The 21,828-nt window shown below is 54.8% G+C and overlaps 1 protein-coding gene across 1 annotated transcript; it reads left to right on the forward strand.

Moving 5' to 3' along the window:
* The first annotated feature begins 859 nt into the window (after positions 1-859).
* SCN4B (sodium voltage-gated channel beta subunit 4) lies at positions 860-20,890 on the forward strand. Its single transcript, XM_014855581.3, has 5 exons — positions 860-1,147; positions 9,368-9,540; positions 10,544-10,772; positions 13,256-13,385; positions 17,050-20,890. Exons 1-5 carry the CDS (start codon positions 1,087-1,089, stop codon positions 17,141-17,143), a joined length of 687 nt encoding a protein of 228 aa, XP_014711067.1. The 5' UTR covers positions 860-1,086; the 3' UTR covers positions 17,144-20,890.
* Positions 20,891-21,828: the final 938 nt, after the last annotated feature.

Genomic DNA, 21,828 nt, shown 5'->3' on the forward strand with positions numbered 1-21,828 from the left:
GCTGGGAGGCCTGCCCTGGGCTCCTCCACCCCCACCCCAAAGGGCAGGCCGAGGGAGTCCTCGCGGTTCTGAAGGAGACAGGAACCTCTCGGAGGAGGGTGGAAGGGAGGAGTCTGAGGGGGGCGGCCTAGGTGGGAAAGAGGAGAAGTAGGGGTGACGCGGGAGGGTGAAGTGGGGCGCGGAGCGGTAGCGTCTGGCCTGATTACCTAACCCGGAGCATCAGGATTTCCGAGGAGTCTGTGGAGGAGTGGGAGAGGTTGGTGGGCGGTGGGCGGTGGGCGGGGACAGTTTGCTGTTGGAAGCTGTGTTGCCGGAGCCCTGCGCAGCGGGGGCGAAGGTGGCGCACGCGGGGCTCCGAGGCTGCACGTGCGGGGTCCGCGCGGCCGCAGGGGGCCCACCTGCACACGCCCACCGGCTGCTGCAGTGCCCGCTGCGGACATTCGAGCGGTCCCTTCGCGATCTCCGGAGAAGAAGCCGCTACCCTACCCGTGTTCCCCTAAGCAGAACAACACAGCCATCCGACACCCGGAAAGCTCCACCTCTACTACCCGCGAAACTATCCTGCTAATTGGCAGCTTGGCGCCTGGGACGATGCGGGCGGCTGCGGGCGGCCCTGCAGTGCCAAGCCGCAGCAGCCCAGCCGGAGCTGGAGAGGGCGTGGGGGGCCTGGCCTTCTCCCGGGGCTCCCGGACCACGAGGAGGGGCGCCGGGCAGAGTGTGTAGCGGGCCGGGGCGCCCTGGGCTCCGCGGCGGCCACCGCCCCTCCTGCGGCTGGAGCGCTTCCAGAGCAGAGGCGCAGCGTCGCTCGCCTCTGCGCTCGCTCAGCGGTCCTCCTGCTCCTCCAGCTCCTCCTCCTCGTGCTCCTCCTTCCCCTCCCGTTGCCCTCGGCAGCCGCTCCCGCAGCCGGCTCCTCCTCTCCCCCCTCCCCCTCCTCTCGCTCTCTCCCCGCTAACTTTCCCGAGCCCCGACCGGCGGCGCAGAGCTCCCCGGCAGCTTCGGGGCCCACCGCAGACCGCGGGCTGCAAGCGCGCCTGTGCCCTGTATCCCAGCCCCGCGCCCCTGGCGCGTTCCGGAGAGAAAGCAACGATGCCCGGGTCTGGGGACCGAGGCGCAGCCTGGGCGAGATGGCTGGGCACTGGGCTTTTGGGTAAGGCAGACCCAGCTTGGTCTCTTCTCCAGCCTCTTCCCTGCCCCCCTCCTTCTCTCAGAGGAGGGGACACTTAGAAAAGCAGTGACTTGGAGGGGTGGACTTTGGAGTGCGGCACGGAATGAACACCGCTGCCACCGGCTTCTTGCCAGATGCACGGCTCGGACGCCTATGCTTCCTGGGGACCGTGAGCGTCCCGCGCCCCAGCGGCCGGCCTGCCTTGCGATTAGTTCCTTGCTGTCTGTGGCGCCTTCAGCTGCAGAGCTTCAGGCTTTTGGAGCTGCATCTTGGGGTTGCAGCGCAGGTCTCCCGAGTACAGAGGTTTAGCGGTGCTGGAGGAGGGTGTCGGTGCAGGGGATGCCAGCTGGGTTGCACGTGTGGTTGTTGGGATGGTGGTTTCTACCCCTGCCCAGAGCTGTTTGTGGCTTGGATGCTTGTTGCCCGGGCATTGGGCATGCACCAACGGGGGGGCGGGGGGGCCCTCCCTTCTGGCCCCTTTTCTGTTTGGCTCCTCTGCCGTCTACCTCCTCCAGTGCCCACTGCCTTCCCTGCCGCTCCACACTAAGGACTGGAAGGGACTTGGAGGATGTGCAAGCCCCTTTTAGGAAGGATCTTGTCTCTCTTCTTACAAAGAGATTCCATAGGGAGGACCTGTTTAACCTGCTCCTGGCGCTTCAATTTTGGGATGAATGTGAAGACTGAGGAGACACATCCAGAGGACACAGAGGGAGCAGAGTGTTAATATCTATTAATATGCACACGATCATTTTGAGTGTCAAACTCCAAGAGATTTGGGAATGATATTTATTGGTCCAGAATGTAATCTCATAAATCATAGCTGGATTTCAATGTAAGCTGACTCCATCGCTGGCACCTGCACCTCTTCCTGTTTATATTTGTCAGATTTGGCTTTTGGCAACTCCCCTCACTGGGTTAGGCACACGATGTAGGCATTTGTGCTGAAAACAGGGAGACAGAAGCCTTTACGGGCAGTAGCTGGAGTTTCTGCAAGTGGAAACCGTATGCAGACCTGTCCTGTTGGCGCCTGGTGGTGGAGGGGGACACAGTATTCCTTTTGCTCCGGAGTCACTGATTTAATTACGTCCCTACAGCTGGATAGAAGACACTGGTGTTTTCTCTTGTACTTTTGGACAGATGTAGGCTGGCTTCACAGTGACCCTAATGAAGTGGGCCTCTGTGAGGCCTGAGGCTCCTCTTCATGGGGTGGGCACAGCTCCCCCTCATCCTGTCTCTAATCAGCCCAGATTCCCAAAGTGACCAGGCAGTGGTAAGGGGTCACTGGGGAATTCAAACTCATGCAGTCATTACACTAGCTCACTTACTGGCACCTCTGACTTCCCTTCCTCCTGCTGCCTGGTTGGGTGGTGGGTTGCCAGTGTCTGGGCTGTTAGAATATTCATAGACCCTCTTCTGTGGGAAACCACACTATACACCACGTGTATGTGTGTGTGTGGGGGGGAATTGCAGGCAGAGTCTTGGTCCTTTCCTCCAGGTGGAAGTCCCCACTGCCTCCAAGAACTGTCAGCTGGGTAGACCAGGAAGGGGCAGGGGCCCATTGGAGCAGGTTTGCATGAATCCTGAGCTACTCTGGGGGCCCAGGAAAGAACAGAGAAATTTGTAGATGGGAGACGAGCAGGCCCTGGAACTGGCCCCATCTGCTCTGCCCCTTGCCCCTCTGGTCTGCAGAGGGAATATGACCAGGATCTCCCATTGGACCTTGCCCAGGCAGCCACGGCTGAGCCCTCACAGTGGCATTACTCTGAGCCTGGGACACAGAAGCCATCCTTGCTCTCAGTCCAGTAGGGGAGGTACGGAGAACAACTGGACAGCCAACTGGAGATGCCCCCTAGCAGCATCAGAGCTGGCAGAAACTTTGGATACCATAGCACAGAGCTCCCCTAAGGATGGGGAAACCATGTCCAGAGAAAGGAGGTGACTTGCCCAAGGGTGCAAGGCCAATTGAGGGTCAAGTGGGACAGAATCTAGATCTCTTGAGCTCGTCACTCCAACTTGCCTCCCAGTTAACCAAAGTCTGGTGATGGGGAAGGTCAGTAGGGATTGTGCTGATGGGCTGAAGAAAGAGTGAGGCTCTGGGGCCTGCGCATGGAAGGGTAGAGGCTTGGGGGTGGGGCACAGCTGTTGTTCTCACAACTGTGGGGACTGGGTACAGAGCAGTAAGTTCCAGGAGCCTCTACCCCTCCAGCCCCCTCTCCCCAGGGCAAACTCAGTTTCACCGACTGAGATGAAGTGATTTTTGAAAACCCGACAAGACACCGTTGTCTGAAATTGAGAAGCAGTTTCCAGGTCTGTAGTATTGTAACTGAGGTTCTGTGGGCGCAAGGCCTTCCTCAGCATGCAACTGGTAATGTGTGTCTGTCCTGCCCACCCATTGCTTGTTTCCTGATTTGCTTAATTGCCGTGATCTGTGTTTAATTATCACTTGTGAGGGCTTTATGTCGCACAACCCTCCTTCCCTTGGTATGTGTTTATTAAGGGCTTGTTTAATGAGACCGTAATTAAGGAGAGGGTGCTTATCCCACTCAGAGGAAGGAAAAGGAAAGAGTAAGTAAGGAGTTCCTGGCGAAGAGGATGGGAAAGGAGGAATGAAGGGAGACCCCAGGTTGGGATCGGGAACTGGTGATTAGATCTGTTTTGGAGATGCGGGCCTGTGGGGTATCCCAAAGCCCTTACGCTGGCCAGCTCCTGGTGGCATCAGCCTGATAGGAGGACCCTGGGCACAGATTCTCCCACCTTGCCCTGTTGCTGAGGGTGGAGGAATCTCTACATAAGCCGTGGGCTGGCCCTGCCAACACACCCATTCTGTGGCCTGCAAGAGGAGGGAGGGCACGCTGCTTGGACTTGTTTGCAAGCTGGTTTTGCTGAGCATCCAGTGCTGTCTCAGGGGGCTGCTTCTATCTTGGCAAAGCTCCTGGGGGTGGGCAGGAAGCCGGCAGGTTGCCTAGGGAGAGGGAGCTGAAATCTTTCCCTTGTCTCTTGGCCCAGGGGCCCTGCCTCCCGTAGCCCCAGGGCCTGCACCCCAGGAGGGGTCTTGTGCTGTTGGCCTCAGCCCGCTTTCTCCCTCCCAGCTCTAACTTTGAACCTGTCTGACCCCCTTCGCGCCAGAGTGTATCAGCTTCCCTACTGAAGTCAGCCGTGTTTCCGCCTGCCATGCCAGGCAAGCTGCTGGAGCTAAACTTAGAGTAGGCACCACCTGCCCCTCTTTCCTCCCTTCACCTCAGGTGGGTGGGACTGACCCTGGGACGTGGGAAAAGGTGGCAGAACGTTTCCGCCTTGGCATTTGCCTTGGAATGGCTGGTGGCCCTAAGAGGCCTGCTGGTGTGAATGTTTAAGAAAAACATTTGCATGTACCAAATACTTTTTTACTTTAACAGAACTCAGGAGTCCTGGTCAATCCTTAGACAAAACCACAGCACCCCGATGAGGATGGGGGGCGCCAAAGACTTCAGGGCATGGCAAAGAAAGTGGCTGCTTTGACAGTGGCTAAATGGGGCTTAGGATTGAATGCCACAGGGTTGTGAAACAGAGGACTTGTTCATCAGTCCCATGATGCCAGAAAGGGGTCCCCAATCCCAAACGCACACGTGCGCACCCTGAAATTCTAAAGTTTGGGACAAAGCAAAGAAAGTCCTTCATTACTCCAGGGAAATAGCCCCAGGAAAATACTTACCTCCAAGAGGTGGTGCAGGGTGAAAGGATAAAGCAATGAGTGAGTGGTCTGGAGGTCTTCTTGGCTGACACTGGTCGTTAAGCTAGGGGTACACTGGCTACATCTGTACCTGTGATGGGGGCCAGCTCTGTCCCCCTCCCTCCTTTCTTTTCTTTCTTTCTTTTTTGCTTGAGGAAGATTGTCACTGAGCTAACATCTGTGCCAGTATTCCTTTATTTTGTATGTGGGATGCTGCCACAGCATGGCTTGATGAGTGGTATGTAGGTCCGCGCCCAGGATCCGAACCCATGAACCCCGGGCCACTGAAGTGGAGGGCGTGAACTTAAGCCCTACAACACCCAGCTAGGTGCCCCTCCCCCTCGTTTAAACACTATCCTCCTCTACCTGCAGGGTGCCCAGGTCAGAGGGACGGACTCACTGAAGCCCCTCCTGTGTTTCATAAGCTTATGTTTTGGCTTTATTCCAAGCTCAGGAGGTGGGAAAGAGCCATCCCTGGTTTGGGGATGTGCACACTGGATGTGGTACCTCTGACCTTCTCAAGGTCAGCAGGCAGAGTGGGGCCTGCCTTGTGCCTGCTGAGCAGTACCCGGGCTTGGCCATCCTGCTGCAGCACCCCTTCAGGGGGCCTCTAGTGGATCTATACCTGCCCTTCCCCCTCCTGTCTCCCAGCCCAGGCTCACAGGTGAGAGGGCACATGAGGCAGGTCCCTGGGAGGCAAGCCTCCCAGACATAGCCGGCAGGACTTCTGACCGTTGGGAGGGTGTGCAGTGGAGAGGCCAGGCTTGCCCATCCTCTCTAATGCCTCAACTCAGGCAGGGCTCTCGACTTCTTCATGGAAACGTCTCTGCCTTTCCTTTGTGCCCTCCAGGCTAGGGCGGGAAGGGCAATGCTTCACCCGGGGAGTCTGGGAGCCCTGGGTGCGTTAGAGTTAGCTCATCCACATGGGCGCACACCAGTCAGGCAGAAATGTGCACTGTCAGGAACCAGACCCTAAAGAAATAGTTTTCTCCTCTGTTCTGGATGCTTCTTTTGCTCTTTTTTCCTTCTATTTAAAGCAGTCAAAGAGATTTCACTTTTGATGTTTATCTTTGGTGCTCTTGGATATCCCATTCTGGCTGAGGTAGGGTGGGCAACCTGGCCCCTGACTTGCATTCCCCCCATCTTTCCCAGGATCCCAGTTCCTGGGCAGAGGTGAGCACCGGAGGCTGGAGCTGTGGTGCTCCTTGGAGCACGTGCTCAGGCCCTGAGGGAGCCCTGTAGCTATCAGGAAGCTGCCTTCTCCTGAGAGCTTTCCTGTCTCAGCTCCACACTCTGTTTCTTGGTTTGTGGGAGCCAAGAGGGGTAAGAAGCCAGAGTTGGGGTCTCCCACCAGATGCCCATCTTCTAGGCTAGAGGGTGGAATCTCGAGTCTGGCTTTGTCCTTGGACCTCTTGGGGAAGGTGGGGAGGTGGCAGTGGGGTGTGGGTGGGGATGGAGGGGCAGAGGTAAAAAGAAAACAGGAGCGCTAAGGAGAGCCAGCCCTGACAGTATTCTCTTGGAAAGGCTCCTGCACAGAGTGGTGAAAAGCCAGCCTGCATCTGAATACTGCTTATGTCACTCACCAGTTGTGTGGCCTTGAGCAAGTTAATCTCTCTGAGCCTGTTTCTTCATTTTGTATATTGGGGATAAAAATAATAACTACATCATAGATTATTAGGAGGATTAAATGAGACAGTGCATGTAAAATGCCTGTCCTATCTTATAGAAAGTGCCCAGTCCCAGATTCACCATTTATTATGAGGCCCTAAGTTACTTAACTTCTCTGATCCTCAATTTCATCATCTGTAAAATGAGAAAAACTATACCTACCTTTTGGCATTCTAATAAAAGTTGGAGTTAATATGTATAAATCCTCTAGCACAGTGGTTCTCAAAGGGTCCTCCCAGACCGCAGCATTCCCTGGGAACTTCTTAGAAATGCAAATTTTCAGGCTCCACTCAAGACCTATTGAATCAGAAATGCCAGAGGTGGGGCCCAGCAGGCTGTAATTGCCCTCCAGGGGATTCTGACGCCCTCTCAAGTCTGAAAGCCAATGCTCTGGAACAATTCCTGGCACAACAGAGCTGATCAAAGAGGGGGGGCTAATTGAAATAACCTCTCAGCACTAATGGGAACTCTGGTGGGCAAACCCTGCTATTTCTGGATGTAAGGGAGGATTTTCTTGCTTTGGGGTTTGGGATGCTAGAAATGGCTCTTGTTGAACTAAGGCAAGTCATCTTATCTCTCTATGCTCAGTCGTCTCATCTATAACAGGGAGCCACTATAGTAACATCCTTCCCAGTATGGGTGTGAGGATTAAGTGTGCCTGGCACGTGGTAAAGTCTCGATAGGTATCAGCGTGATGGACAGTGGCAGGGGTCATGATTTGGCTCCTGGATCACGGGCTGCTAATTTCGAGGTGAGAGCCCTCCACTTTGCCTTCAGAAAAGAAAGGGACAGGAAGAAGCTAAGGGGAGCCCTGAGAGCAGGCGCAGGGCTGCCAGCTCTCCTTGGTGCTCCTTCTCTGTCATTTGAAAAGCATTGCTCAGGTGGCACCGTGCATCATCTCATGTGGGCACCATGAGGGAATCAAGTTCGACAATAGAGGTCCTTCCTTGAGAGTGATGATGGGAGAAAGAGGAAGGTTGGCGACCTTTAAAACAGAGACTGACCCTGGCTGTCTTGGGAACAGGAACAGTTCTGGGAACAGCCTGCAGAGCTCGGAGTTGACTGGGATGAGAGGGGCTCGCAACAGCCAGCTGCTAGACCCACACAGCTCAGCCACGTCTCCTCCCATTTTGGGTCTTGGTTGTACTGTCTCCAAAATACATTGGTCTGTGTCCTTTAGCGCTGACATTCTGGGAATGCTGGGCTGGAGGCCCACGTAGTTGTGAGAAGCTGCAGTCTGGGAAGAGATGCCAGGGAGACCTTGGGACAGGAGCTAGTGCAGCTGGGTGGCTGCTCTCAATGGCCCACTAGCCCTTGAGTGAGATCCCAGTTCCGATTTTAACTACCTTGAGAAGTTGTGCGACTTTGGCCAAGGCACTTTGCTCTTCTGAGCCTCATTTTCCCCGCTGTACAATGTGATTAATAATACCCACCTTACAGCTACGAGGTCAGAATGAAACAAGATTACCCACCTGCAGCGCTTAGCAAGCCTCCAGGGCCCAGGGAAGGGTCGTCATTCTCAGGATCACTGGGAACCTCAGCAGGCCCCCCCGCTGAGTCCTCACCCAGGGTAACTCTGCGTGCCCCTTTCACCTAGCGGCAAGGAGAGCTAGGCGACTAATTCTGGTCCCCTTCCTCCCCACGACCTTGAGTACAGTGGGGTTTCCTCAAGGACTTTCTAGGACAGGAGGAGGGCCGGGTCCCCTTCCAACGACTCATGAGACGGGTCCCAGAGGCCATGAGTGGAAGCTCAAGGTTTCCACTTGCCCAAGCGGAAGGGGGGTATTGATGTACTGGGGAGCAGTGCGGAGGCGGGGGGAAGGGGAATCTCTGGGGACTTTCCCGGGACAAGGGGCCGGGGTGGCGCTGCAGGGTGCCGGGGGCAGGGCAGGCTACTCCGGGTCGGGAGAAGACAGCGGGTCCAGGGCCCTCTCCTCGCCACCCCTCCCCCTCTTTGCCTGCACTCGGCTTGTCCGGAATCTGCCTCCCCAGTGTCTTCGGCCCTCTTACTTTCTCTCCCATTACTGCTTTACGCGCTCCGCCCTCCCTGCTGCCCAACGCCAAGACGTGCCCCATTTCCACTCCCAACCCCCACTTTATTCCATCCCGGCCCGTCCGTCTTCTTTCTGGTCTCAGGGTCCCGTTCGGTGGCCAGAGGGCGTTGGACTTTGACGGCCAATAAGGTCCAGCCGGAGGCATCCCCCTGCCTCTCCGCCCCTGGGGCCGGGAGGAGCCTCCAGGGCTTGGGGACGCCAGGCCACTGGGCAGTGTCCGGGACTGCGGCTCCCGTTTTCCTCTTCTTCACCTCAGGAGACCCTATTCCATCAATCACCGCCCCCGCCCCCAATCCTGAAAACGTAACGAAGGGCTACGCAGCGTCCTAGGGGAAATCCCGCTGCAAATACAAAGAGCCAGTCCTGCACTGGGCGAGGGAACAGGGAAGGGAGGGGGTGGTGGTGGCGCACAGATGGCACTTTCGGGGACTGCGCGCGCAGGTTAGGGGGCGTGCACTCGCGGCACCGCGAGAGCCTCATTTTCTTGGGTTGAGGTGACCCCTGGTGGTCATTTTGAGTGCCACAGGGCTGTTAACTGGCCTAGACTTCGATCCCGCCCAGGCCAACCCGGCAGAAACGGAGAATTACGGCGGGTGGCCTGGGCAGTACCAATTGAAGTAAAGAGAACCATCCTTCCGAAGTTGACACTGAGGGTGACAGAGACCTCCTTGCCTGGCCAAGCCACTCCGCCCTGCCCGACAGTCCCCCTCCCGAGCTCCAGCCTGGAGGTTCCGGTGGGTTTTATTAAGGGAGGTGGCACTCCTTACACAGGTCTCTTCCTGCTCCCGGTGTCCTTGTCGCTGGAGGTGTCTGTGGGAAAGGCCACCACCATCTACGCCGTCAACGGCACGGAGATCCTGCTGCCCTGCACCTTCTCGAGCTGCTTTGGCTTCTATGACCTCCACTTCTGGTGGACCTACAACAACAGCGACACATCCAGGACTGTACGTAGTAGGGAGGGCCGGCGCAGCTCAGCCCTCCCCCTTCCCTGTTGCTCGCTCCTGCCTCTATCCGAGACTCTGGTCCCTTCTGGACTGACTCCACTGTGGGGGGCTGGTCCCCGGAACCCACCTTTTTCCTTTTCTCTGGGTAATCTTTCCAGAGTCTGTCTAGAAGGATCTAAGAGGGAGGGCTGCTTAAATCGTGTTGCTAGAATTTGGAGTTTGTTGGAATTCTTGGTTAGCATCCTCTGTATGGTCTGAAGAAATACCTGAAACTTGCATTGCTTGTGTAAAAATTAATAATTTAATTTAAAAACTAAGAGAGAGAAAGGCCTTTGGAAGGCTTGGAGAGAGGGAATGAGGAGAATCCAAATGGGAGAAGCACTGGGGAACTGGACTTGGAAAGAAGGGAGAGGAAGCTAGAGAAGAGAAAGAGATGTGCTGGAGCGTCGGCAGGACTGTGGGCTGGGGTGGGGAGGGTCAACCAACAGGTGTTTACTGAGTAGCCGCTCTGCATTCTGATAGAGGACCCGGGACGAGCCTAGGGAAGCCACGAGAGACCAACCCTGGATATGATTAAATGGGAACTCATTGGGTGCTGATAGCGCTGTGGGATTGATCCAGGTCTCGACAGAAGGTCAGAATTCAGATGACAGGGGACACAGAGTCAGCAAAAGCTCAGGGTGAGTGACAGAGGGAAACGAGCGTGGTGTTTGCAGGAGTCATTAGGTAAAGGGCTTTTATGAAGAAAGTGGTAAGAGCTGTGCTCCATTCCAGGGAGGCCTTAATGAAGGAAAAGGGGTTTAGCCTGGAGCAAGCCAAATTCAGGTTAGACCGGCAGAGGCATGGATACTGGAAGGAAACTGAGGGGGAGGCAGGCCTCTGACTGCAGGCTCTTCCTGGACCTGGGCAGGGCAGGCACCAAGGAGCAGGCTGGAGTGGTGTCTTGACCCTTGAGGGCCCTAATTCTTTCTCGGCCACCTCCTCTCCCGTCTCTCCCTCCCAGATTCTAGACGGGATTGTGAAGAATGAGAAGTCTGACCCCAAGGTGAAGTTCAAAGATGATGAGCGCATCTCTCTGGAGGGCTCCATCAAGGAGAAGGTGAACAACATTTCCATTTTGCTGAGGAACGTGGATTTCAGCGACACAGGCAAATACACCTGTTTCGTGAAGAACCCCAAGGAGAATCATGCAGGTCACAACGCCACCATCTTCCTCCAAGTCGTTGATAAACGTATGCATTTGGGGCCGGGGTTAGGGCAGTGGAGTGGGAAGGACCGGGGGGTACAATTCAGTGTTACAGGGAAAGGACACAATGGACCACGTTGGTGTTTTCTTTCACTTTACACTTTCAAGAGCAACTGGAGTTATATCTGGAAGCTTGAAGAACTTAGTGTGAGTACTTCTGCCACTGTATACTTGGGCGATACACTTAGCTCCTCTGAGCCTCGTTTTCCTCAGCTGTGAAATGGGGATATGGCTGCATTCTCCTAGGGTCATTGTGAGAGTTAGAGAAGCTAAATGGAATGTTCTGCGACTGATAAAGCTCTCTCTGTATGTGATGATTATGATTACTCTTGTGTGTTCTGTTAGCAAAAGTTGATTGAATGCTAGATATTGAACCCAAAAGTGCTATGAATGATTCACAGTGTTCTTCCTTGAGGAATTTATGGTTCAGGGTGGGACAGAAGACAGACAAACAGATAAGAGAAATAGAGGCAGAGTCTGTGGAGGCACAGGCAGCAGAGAGTGATAAGAATGCCCTCTCCCCTCCGGAGCTTGCAGTCTGGGGGGAGTCCAGTCTGACCTGGGTGGACCAGCTCAACGGTGACGGTGAGGGAGCATGTGATGAGGAGCCAGGTGGCCACACGGCCCCAGGCACTGGAGGCCGCTAGAGAAGGGGCTGGAGGAGTTAGCCCGGGCTTCGTGGAGGGGAGCCTGGAGGGCTAGTGAGGCACAGAAGCAGAGAAAAAGGAAGGGGAGCCTCAGGATCCTGATCGTGCTGCATTTCCTGTGTGCCTGGGGGTTCATGGCTCTCCTGGATGACGTGGAATGCCTGGAGAGGGAGCTGCCCACGAGTTCATCGTTGGCTGTGCCAAGGGCAGAGCCAGAGGCCATCCAGGCAGCTTGTTCTGAGCCCGAGTCATGAGTCTAGTCTGCCTAGGGTGTCACCTCGTCCTCTCTCCAGATGTCAGCCCGCTTTGTGCTCGGCTTTTTCAGGGGGGAAGAGAAGGGGAAGGGAGCTAACATTTATGGGGCATTTCTGGGTGCCAGGCACTGGGGTAGGGGCTCTCACTGACCTTTGCTCCTTTGGGTCTCATACATTCTTTTGAAGTGGATGTGTTTTCCATTTTTGGAGATTCAGGCATCCATCTATGCAACAAATTTTAATTGAGCACTTGCTATGTGGCAGCCATTGTTCTAGGTGTAGAGGATACAGTGTGGACGAGATAGACAGATTCCTGCCCTTATGGAGATTTCCTTCTAGTTGGTATATAGCAAGCAAAATAGAGAAGAAAATTATATTATATAAGAGAACATGGTTATTGGGCTGGATAAAAAGTGAAATGGGGAAGGAAAGATGAGGTGCTAGCAGGGTCACTAGAAGGTCTCGCTGGAAAAGGTGACATAAAGCGAGGACAGTTGAAGGAGGTGAGAAAGGAAGCTATGAAGATTCTTTGGGAAAATAGTCCAGGCAGAGGGCACAGCAAGTGCAAAGGCCCTGAGGTAGATGTTTGAAGAACAACAAGGAGGCCAGTGTGGCTGGAGCAGGGAGAGCAGTAAGAGATGAGTCAGATTAAGCCAGATTGTGTGGGACCTTGTAAGCACCAGTGAGGTGGAGCCACTGAAGGGCTCTGAGCCAAAATGTTAATGCTGGCACAGGCTCACACTGGCTGCTGAGCCAAGAATAGATGATGGGTTGAGGCGACCAGTTAGGAGGCTGCTACAAACATCCAGGGAAGAGATGTCTTGGGCCAGGTGAGGAGAGGTCAGATTCTGGGATTTTTTGAAGTTAAGGCCATCAGGATTCTCAGATGGATTGGATATGGGATTTGAGAAAAAGAGAAGAGTCAAGGATGCCTCCAAGGATTTTGGTCACAGCAACTGGAAGGGTGGAGTTTTCTCAACAGAGATGGAGGAGACTGTGGATGGAGCAGGTTTGTGAAGTCAGGAGTCAGTTTTCAGATGAGGAAACTGAGGCTGGAAGGGTTCAATGATCCGCTCAGCATTCCCAGCTCGTTAGTGACCGCTGGAATCCTGTAGTTAAAATCCAGGCTGTCTGACTCCGAAGTCTTCCTGCCCCATAAGAGCTATCACGGGAGAGTCTTGCTTTTGTCTGCACGGGCAAAGGAGACCTAGAAAGAGGCAATGACATTCTCACATGGCAACTTGGGGGCCAAGTCAAGACTCAGACGTGGGTGCTGTGGGCCCCGAGTCTGAATTGTTCCAGGACTTGTGTATGTGTCTGTGGAAGGGTATGTATGGGGAGGGGAGAGGGGAGAGGGGTCCCTTGTGTGGTGTCTTAGCCTGGTGGACGCTGTGTTCCAACTTCTCCTGCTTCCTGCTGCAGGGCCTGGGGAGGGCGGGGGGGGGGGTGGACATACCCCAGATGCTGGGATTAGACGCTGTGCGGCCCTTGGACTGACACAGTGCTCAGCTCCAGGTGACTCCTGCTCCCCTTGTCCACCCCCTTCTCTCCCTGCTCCCGCCACGCAGTGGAAGAAGTGGACAACACAGTGACACTCATCATCCTGGCTGTCGTGGGCGGGGTCATTGGGCTCCTCATCTTCATCATGCTGGTCAAGAAGTTCATCGCTTTCGTCCTCAAGAAGACTCAGGAGAAGAAGTGAGTTGACTCCATAGCACGCTCCTGTCCTCCTACCAGCCCGCTACTCTGTCTCATCTCGTGGGTGTTCCCAGCGTCCTCTCGTTCCACCATCATCTACCCCCATCAGCCTCATCCTTCCATCTGTCTCCTCATCCCACCCTCCCTTCCTATTCCTACCACTCTCTTTCTTATCCCTGCGGTTCTCCTCCTCATCTCCCAGCCCCTCTCCTAGTCTCGCTCCCCCTGCCCCATCCTCCCAGTGGGTGTGTACTGAGCACGTTGGCTTCCCTGACTATGTAAATACACTTGCTCTTCCTCATCCCGCTGTCCTCCTGCCCATCCCATTAGCCTCTCTTTCCATTTGCGTCACCTCAATCTAAAGTCCTACCGAAGGATTTAGGAAGCCTTTTTTTTTTTCCTGGAATCAAAGAAAATATAAGATTCCGTGTAAAGAGACTCTAAAATAGAAAGACCCTTCCGGGGAGATGTGAGCCTCTTATTGTGAAATTCTGAAAATTCAAATAGAGGAGATGAAGACAATCTAAAAAGGCTGATATGGTCTCGCAGGAAGCCCTAGGATAAATTCAGGTATGAAAATAGACATCTAAGAGGGGACGGGGAAGGCAGACGGGGGAGGCACCGAGGGTGCAACCCAGCCCCAGAGTTGCCAGAACACGCAGGATCCAAAGCAGCGGGGGGTGCATGTTGCAAACCAGAGCAGGGAGAAGGCGTTTGCAGGTGGTGTTCTTGGACAGGAAGATGAGAAGAGGCAGGCGGCCGCCGGAGCGGAGAGGGTGAGGCCATGGGAGGTGCTGCTCTCTCTGTTTGTGTCATTCCGCTGCGTGGAGAAGCGGGACTTAGGCTGGAAAGGGCAGAAGTTACACTGGGAAGAGGAGAAGGAAGCTGAAGGCAGGGAGGGGATGTTCGGGGGTGGAGAGCGGGGATCTGACCCCAGGCCCTGGCTGAGATGGAGAGTTCTTGGGTGGTCTCCCTGCATCATGGCCGGTGGCTGTGAGGGTTTTGGAGATCTTGAGAGGGGCCAGGAGCATGGAGCAGGGCCAGATTCTGCATTCGATCACCAATCTTACTATTGATGGTAAGCAAGATTGGAGAACAAATTATTCAACATCTGGTTTAAATCGCTTAGAAAAGAAAACAGGGATCCTTGGGAGCCAGCATGGGTTCATCGAAGACAAGGCAGGCGGGAGGTTTTTCTGCTAGGGTGCTGGTGGATCAGGAGATTGCTATAGATACTAACACTTCCCGTCCCTCGTCGAATGCCTACCATGTGTCAGGGACACCACTAGGCATTTGTATACAATATTCATAATTTTTATTTTATAATTGTGCAAAGTGGGGCTCAGAGTGGTTAAGCGACTTGCCCAAGGCCACACAGCTAGCAAGTGATAGAGCTGGAATTTGAACCCTGACTTGTCTGGCTTCAAAGCTTAAACCATTGCCACCATATCCTACTGATTCATATGGTATATCTAGAATTCATCCACTACTTATTTTATTCGGTGGCTATTTTTGTGGTACTGTGTGCAAAGCACTGTGTCAGGTGTTGTTGGAAATTCTGGAAGGAATGACATTCTGCCCTTAAGTAAAAAAGACAGGACACGTACACAAATAAATGTACTATAAGGTAGAGGGGATCGGTGCCAGCAAAGAGGTAGGAGAGAATGCTGCAGGGGTTCAGAAGAGGGCGCACTTCTAGGGAGGGTTTCTGGCCATGGGATGTTTGTGGCAGGCTTTGAAAGATGGATGTAATTTAAGCCCTGGGGAGGGTGAAGAACAGGGCGTTCCAGGGGAGGTAACCACCGAGAGCAAGGCAGAGAGTTGGGAAGTGGGCATGTGTCTGGAGAATGGGGCGTCTTGGTTGTTGAGAGTCTGGGGGTGTGGTAGGGAGGAAGGGGAGGAAAAGCCTGCAGACGGGGTTGGGGACAGAGGCTTGGTGACCTGGGAGTCCAGGCTGAGCTTGGCTTGCTTCTGACTACAGGGGAGCTGGCGAGGGCTTGCTGCGCCTGGTACGATCAGAGTGCTTCGGGAGAGAGGGTCTGGCCTTGGTGGGCACAGGGACTGGGTGAGGAGAGACAGGAGGTGGGAGACAGACCCCTCAGAGGGGTCCTTTGAGCAGCGAGGAAAGCCTGCATTAACAGCAGAGATGGGGCCGCCTCCTGAGAGGAAGGGGGGTGTTGGACAGCATCCCGCCATCTATTCTGGGCTTTTACATGCGGGCCTACTTCTCTCTGTCTGGAACGTCTCCTCCCTCTTTTCCTGCTCATCTTTCTTGGTCTCAGCTTAAAGGACACTTTCAAAGAGCCTCCCCTGACCCCTAGAAGAAGCCTTCCTAGGTTGGGTCCCTCCGTAGTACACCCCCCACCCTGTCGCTTACCACCTTTTGTTGGAATCACCTGTTTAATGTCACATTCCCTGGAAGGCTGTAAGTTTTCTGAGAGCAGGCACCATGTAAAACTGTGCACGCCTCCAGCCTGACACAGAGCCTGGTACCCAGGAGGTTCTTAGAAAAGAAGTAGCGACTGCATGAGAGTAAGTTAGGCGGACAGCAATCGGCTGGGTGGACTATACCTTCGATGTAGACAGGTAGGTAGACAGACAGATAAACCCATCTGAACAGACATCTTTAGGGGTATGCCACAGGGCTCTGCATGTTCATTGTTATTGTAAAGATTTGACCTACACAAGGGATGATGTACTTATCAAATTTCCAGGAGCCTAGTGACTATGTTGGAGAACAAAATTGGGATTTAGGAGGATCTTGATAGGCTGTGGCTAGGGATTAAATCCTGCAAGATGAAATTGATGAGGACAAAATGTTAAGTCCTTCCCGAAGGCCTCCAACCTGGCTGCGCGAGCCCAGGGTGAGGCTCAGATGTACTTGAGCAACAGCAGCTGGTGAAAAAGACTTGGAAGATTTCGTGAGCAGGAGACTGGGAGTGATGCTGCAGTCTGCTCTTCCCTGGACAGCTCTGTGCCGCCCGGGCACTGCCGATGGGGTGGGCTGTACTTAAACTGGAGCCTCTCCGGCTTGGGGCAGTCAGAGTGGTGATGCTCCCGGGGCATGTCTTCCGTCTAACCATCTCTCCTGCCTGCTGCCTTCTGGCCCCTCCCACCACCCTGCCCACCCCTGCCGCCCTCGGTGCCAAAGCCTCTGCCGGCTCTGCTCCTTCCATGCTCGTTCTTTTGCGTGGGTCACAGTGAGCTCAGGGAGGAAGGGCCTGCTGGGGTCCCGGGGGAGGAGCTCTTTGCCCTCTGCATACTGCCCGCTGACCTGGACCCTTCCCCGTGGGTTCCACAGTCTGGGAAACTCTGGTCTGGCTTCCCTTCAGTGCTGACCCCTGGGAACAGCACCTGGTACCCTTGCCTTCTGCTTCTGTTGAGACGGCTAGGTGATGGCTGGCCTTACTGAGAACTTTCTATGGGCCAGGCACTGTTCTCGGTGCTCACTGACTCCTCACGGCAATCCCACCAAGAGGGTGTCATTGTTACATCCATTTTATAGATGAAGAAACTGAGGCACAGAGGTTAGGTGCCTTCGCTCTACGGAAGGCCTGGGAGGGGACCCAGGGCTGGGCGCAGGGACCATGGCTCCCATCCACCATTTATTCACTGCTCCTGTTCCTCCTCTCACTGGGGCCCCCTTTCTCCTCTCTCCCTCCAGGAAGGAGTGCCTTGTGAGTTCCTCAGGGAACGACAATACAGAGAATGGGTTGCCTGGCTCCAAGGCAGAAGAGAAACCGCCAACAAAGGTGTGAGCCCCCACTGGGGGCCGAGCAGCCGCCGGGAGCTTCACTTTCTGAGGATGAAACTGATGCTTGAGCCATGTCCGTGAACCCACGTGCCTGAGACATCCGCTGCTTGGCTCAACTGTAGTCTTTCCGGGCGGGGAGCAACTGGGGTCCTGCCCAGCCTGCCCCACTCCCTCCCCAGCCGGGGCTCCCCAGGGATGAGGGCTGGCCAGGGGAGGGGGCCTGTGGAAGGTTCAGGAGAGGCAAGGAGGGGCCGGGTGGTGTGGAGGGCCTGTCCCCCGACACCTGGTGGAAGGGTCTTCTTCGGTCTCCCCACCATGGATGAGCAATGCCTTGGTTTTCCTCCAGCTTTCTCTTCAAGAGAGACTTGGGGGACCCGTGAGGGCTCCCCCAATAGCTGGACACTCTGTGTATAGAACTGGCCCTTTTGATGGTGGGCATGGCCGAGAGGACTCTGCACAGGATCCGGGGCTGGGAGGCTGCTGTGGGGGGCCTACAGTGAGAGGCTTTGATTGACACCTGACCCCCCACATCCCTCTCATGAGGAGCTTCCCTTTCTCCCCCACCGCAGGGTGCCTGCCTCGGTCCCACATCCCTTGTACCCACCCCTGCTGCTCCGTCTCTGAATCCCCCCAACTAGAGCTGGCCCGGTGATTTTGGGAGGTCCCCGCCCACCTACCCTGCTCCTCCTAACCCTGGGCTCCTGAGGGGCTCATCAAGGGCCTTCCTGGAGCAGGGGGGCGCTACCCACGCCTTTCCTAGTTTTTCCTTGGGGAATCAGGACTGCAGCGGTGGATGAGCCAGTGTCCTGGGCCTCTTGGCCACTGGAATGCCGACCCTATCCCTGTCAATGTTGACCGCCCCCTTTCCTCGGCATGGCAGGACCATCGCCGCTCCTGGGAACCCCCGAGCCTGGCTCTGCCCCACTCCTCTCTCCCTGAAGCAGCAGGTGGCATCATCTTGCTTGAGGGGTTGCACCCTCCAGGCCTTCCTGCCCATTGGCTTGCTCATCCCGTGCCCCTCCATCACGCCTTCTCCCCGGCCCAGGCTGTTCATCTCCGACCCTGGGTCAAGGCTGCCTTCACCTCAGGGATCCTCTTGTTTCGGATGAGAGGGCCCCTGGGTTTTCTGGCTGCTTCCTGCTCAGCTGCCACCGCCCCCCCGTCCCGCCCTGGGGTTGGGGAGGAGCAGGGAGAGAGTGCCCACTTTGCTTTTTTGAGCACTGGTTTGCACACCCCTTGTGTGTGGGGCTAGACTGTGCCTTAGCTCCTGCGTCCCAGCTCAGGCCCTCCCACCCTCCCTCCCCTCTCCAGCCCGTACATAACAGCCAACTGGTGTGGCACTGGTGAGGGCTCCCCAGCCGTCCCACCCAGGGTCATGAAGGGGACCAGGGAGCTGGAGTAACGTCACCAGTGGCCCCTTGGCTAGTGACTGAATCTTGGAGATACCTGCCAAGGGCTCCAGTGGGGGTCCCTGACAGGGAAGGTTGTGGTGTTGGAAGGGGGACCTCCTGATGGAAGTCCCATTGTGTTGTCCCTGTGGGGTAGAGGTGGTGAAGTGAGGGATGGCGTGGAGATGTGGTAATGGAGGTCTCTACCATCTGCTCCCACTCTCTCACTCATAGAATTTCCGAGACTCTGTCCTCTGGGACCCTGGGACTGATGGAAGCGGAGTAGCCCCCTTTTCTGGCGGGTATGGGGACTGCCTCAGGAATCTCCCTGCCAAAAAGTAGCAGCAAGCTGCCCCAAGGGTGGGGGTGGGGGACACTGAGGAACAGCAGCACCCGCGGATGCCCATGGTTGGCCCTTGCCCAACCTGATGGACTTGCGGGGTCCCACTCTGATCTGCCTTTGTCCTTCCTGGCCTTCTCCACCCAGAACCCATCCTGGGTTCGGGCTCAGATTTTCCTGGCTTTGGGAGCAGACAGACCAGGGCCACCAGCCATCTGGAAAACTTGTAGCTGCCTTCATGCACAACTGCTTTCTCCTCCCTTCCCAGCTTCACAATTTGAATGGGCAGAGTGTCTTAGGCTCCTCTTACTTGCTTGAGAGGAGGCCCAGGTGTAGAGAGTGAGGGCGAGGACGAGCATCATCCTCTCCACTCCTGGGTCTACTGCTGACTAATGGGCAGGTCGTGCATCTTCTCTGGGCTCAGCTTTTCCCATCTATAAAATGGGTGTAATAATACTTACCTACCTCACAGGGCTGTTGTGAGGCTTGGCAAGTTTTTGTTTAAAAAATCTTTTTGGCTTGGAAAGGGATCTAGGAGGCCAGGTATTATAATTGGAGAGATTGTTCCAAGTCTGTCCTGTCTTCATATTTGTGTCCCATCCCTGTAACACGCACAAACTCACTCACTCTCTCTCTCTCTTCCCACTCCGCCCCCTTTGTCATGTTAGAAACCTTGGCTCTGATGCTTCAAGCTTCTTGTCCATGGCTTTTGTTTGGTGGTTTTCAATGGAGATGCTTGGGACTGTAGGAGAGACACTTTTGGTTGCCCCAATGCTTGGGAGCACGACTGGCATTTAGAGAGTGGGGACTAAGAATGCTAAACTTAGTCCCCACAGCAAAGAATGTCCAGCCTCAATGCCAGGATTGTGTCCTTGGAGAAACACTGGGATGGATTTGCAATAGAACGTGTATAGCCAAGGCCTTCTTGACCCAAGCAGACCCTCTGTGCATGCAAATCTCCACGGGCGATCTCCAGAGGCTGGTAAGGGTGCTTCCAGGGCTTGCATGCTAGAGAGAGCCATTCACAAAGTTGATCTGGGGAGCCCTGGCTGCATGCAGCTGTGCTGACAGTAAAGTCAGTGAGACCACAGACAAAGTCTTTCCTAGCTCCCCTCCTTGACCTCAAAGTAGGACCTCAGCATTCCAGGCCTTGGGTTTCTCTCCATGTTCAAATTGAGCAGGTGGCAGCCAGGATGAACCTATGATGCTAGAGAGGTCTGGGAGAGGGGCCAATGGAGCTCTGACTTTTCACATCTGGCTGGCTGACTGGAGCTGGAGGTGAAGCGAGGGGTGTGAAAGCACGCTCCTGAGATGGTGCCAGGTGAGGGTGTGCACGCGTGCAGTGGGCGTGGGGTGTGTGTGTGGAAATGCACAACTGTGGAGTGAGTGGGCTGTGCATGGAAGGGCGGATGTATGGAGGTGTGTGTAAAGGCTGAGTGTGTCTGCGATGGGGGAGATTCTGCACATTTCAGGAGCCATCTCTCTTGGCCTGAGCTCCACCTGCTGGGGCGCCTGGAGGCTGAGAAAGGAGAAGACACAGAGGGGAAGACCAGCCAGGCTTCTGGGCTCCATAACTCCATGACTCCATCTCACTGTCACTGACAGCTGCCATTGGAGTGGCGGGGGGAGGGAGGCTGAGGAGGAGGGACTTCTGACAAACATCCTAGAGCTTGCTTCACTTTATTCTGTCCCAGGTTGGAGTCTCTGCCCTGCCACCTCCCACCTGATAGGCAGTGCTTTTGACTACCTTCTGCATGGTTTCTTCCTCTGGCTTGGATTACGACAATACCCATAGTCAATTTTCCTGTATAACTATAGATCAAAACGAGGCAGCAATGGGCCTGCAGAGGCCTCGGGTGGGCGGGTACCTCTGGGAGGCACAGATGGGCACGGACCCAGCACTGACTTGTGTTCAAGCACAGAATGGAGGTGATCAGATTGTCTTGCCTTTACAACATGTTTTGCATTGTAGAATTTTATTTAGCTTTGCCTTGGATGAAGTAAAAATTATGTTTAATAGAAATGGTTTGGGGTTTCCATTTTTGGGTAGCTGGGCATTGGGTGCCAGTTTTATTACTTGCCGGCTATAAGTGAGACAAGTTTCTTTTCTTCTCTGAGCCTCAGTCTCCCTATGTCTCAAACCTTACCTGCACAGGTGAGAGAACACAGGTAAAGTGTCTCAATGTCTGGCATGGTCACAGGCATTCAGTTGTGTTAGGGCTGAGACCTTCTCTGGAGGCGTGGGAAAGGTAGACCTCTAATACAGGAATCATTGCCAGGGCTCTCCCTGTACTGATGACCTTGGTCGTGATTCTGGTACCACTAAATGTCATCACATCCCCGTCCCCAGGCCCCCATCCCCACCCCAGGTTATCATTCGGCTCCAGGTCAAATCTATTTTAAATGAACAAGGGCAACCTTAAAGAGGAAAAGCACAAAACAACTTACTGACTGGAGTATACGAGCACACTAAGCTCTGCTTGGCTGGTCCCTCCAGCTTGCTGTTCCAGGGGACAAGCTGTATGGAGGGGAGGGGAGGGAGGAAGCTTACATTTATACCTCAGGAACGACTCTACCCATGCACATTTCATATTGTCCATCTTGAATTATTTGAGTGTAGGTTACCCCAGCACTCCTGCCTTCGGAGGAGAGTTTCCAGCCGCGGGGCATAAGGCCAGGCTGGGAAGGAATCAGGGAGATGTGTGAGTGCGTGTGTGTCTGCTTGTATTCTTGTACCTTGTCATATCACAATTTCTCACCATACTGCAGCCCTCTCTTCAGTGGATTCGCCTCAGACTGCCTTTCAAAGGGTTTTAAACACTAAGGACTCAAAAGATCTGGTTGAAAGACGCTTCTTCCTCTATCAAGGAGCCGAGTGGGGCAGACATCCCTGAGGTTCCCCCACCTCAGCAGATGCCTCTGACAGCACCGCTTTCTAGCCCGCAGCTGTAGGAGCTCTGC

This window comes from Equus asinus, chromosome 20 (genome assembly GCF_041296235.1).
Source record: "Equus asinus isolate D_3611 breed Donkey chromosome 20, EquAss-T2T_v2, whole genome shotgun sequence".
Lineage (NCBI taxonomy): Eukaryota > Metazoa > Chordata > Mammalia > Perissodactyla > Equidae > Equus > Equus asinus.

Excerpts from the sequence above, each read along its gene's own strand:
- SCN4B (XM_014855581.3), top strand. The coding sequence starts at position 1,087 with ATGCCCGGGTCTGGGGACCGAGGCGCAGCCTGGGCGAGATGGCTGGGC. Across the intron at positions 1,148-9,367 it reads GCTGGGCACTGGGCTTTTGG|GTCTCTTCCTGCTCCCGGTG; the intron begins GTAAGGCAGACC and ends CTCCTTACACAG. Across the intron at positions 13,386-17,049 it reads AAGAAGACTCAGGAGAAGAA|GAAGGAGTGCCTTGTGAGTT; the intron begins GTGAGTTGACTC and ends CTCTCCCTCCAG.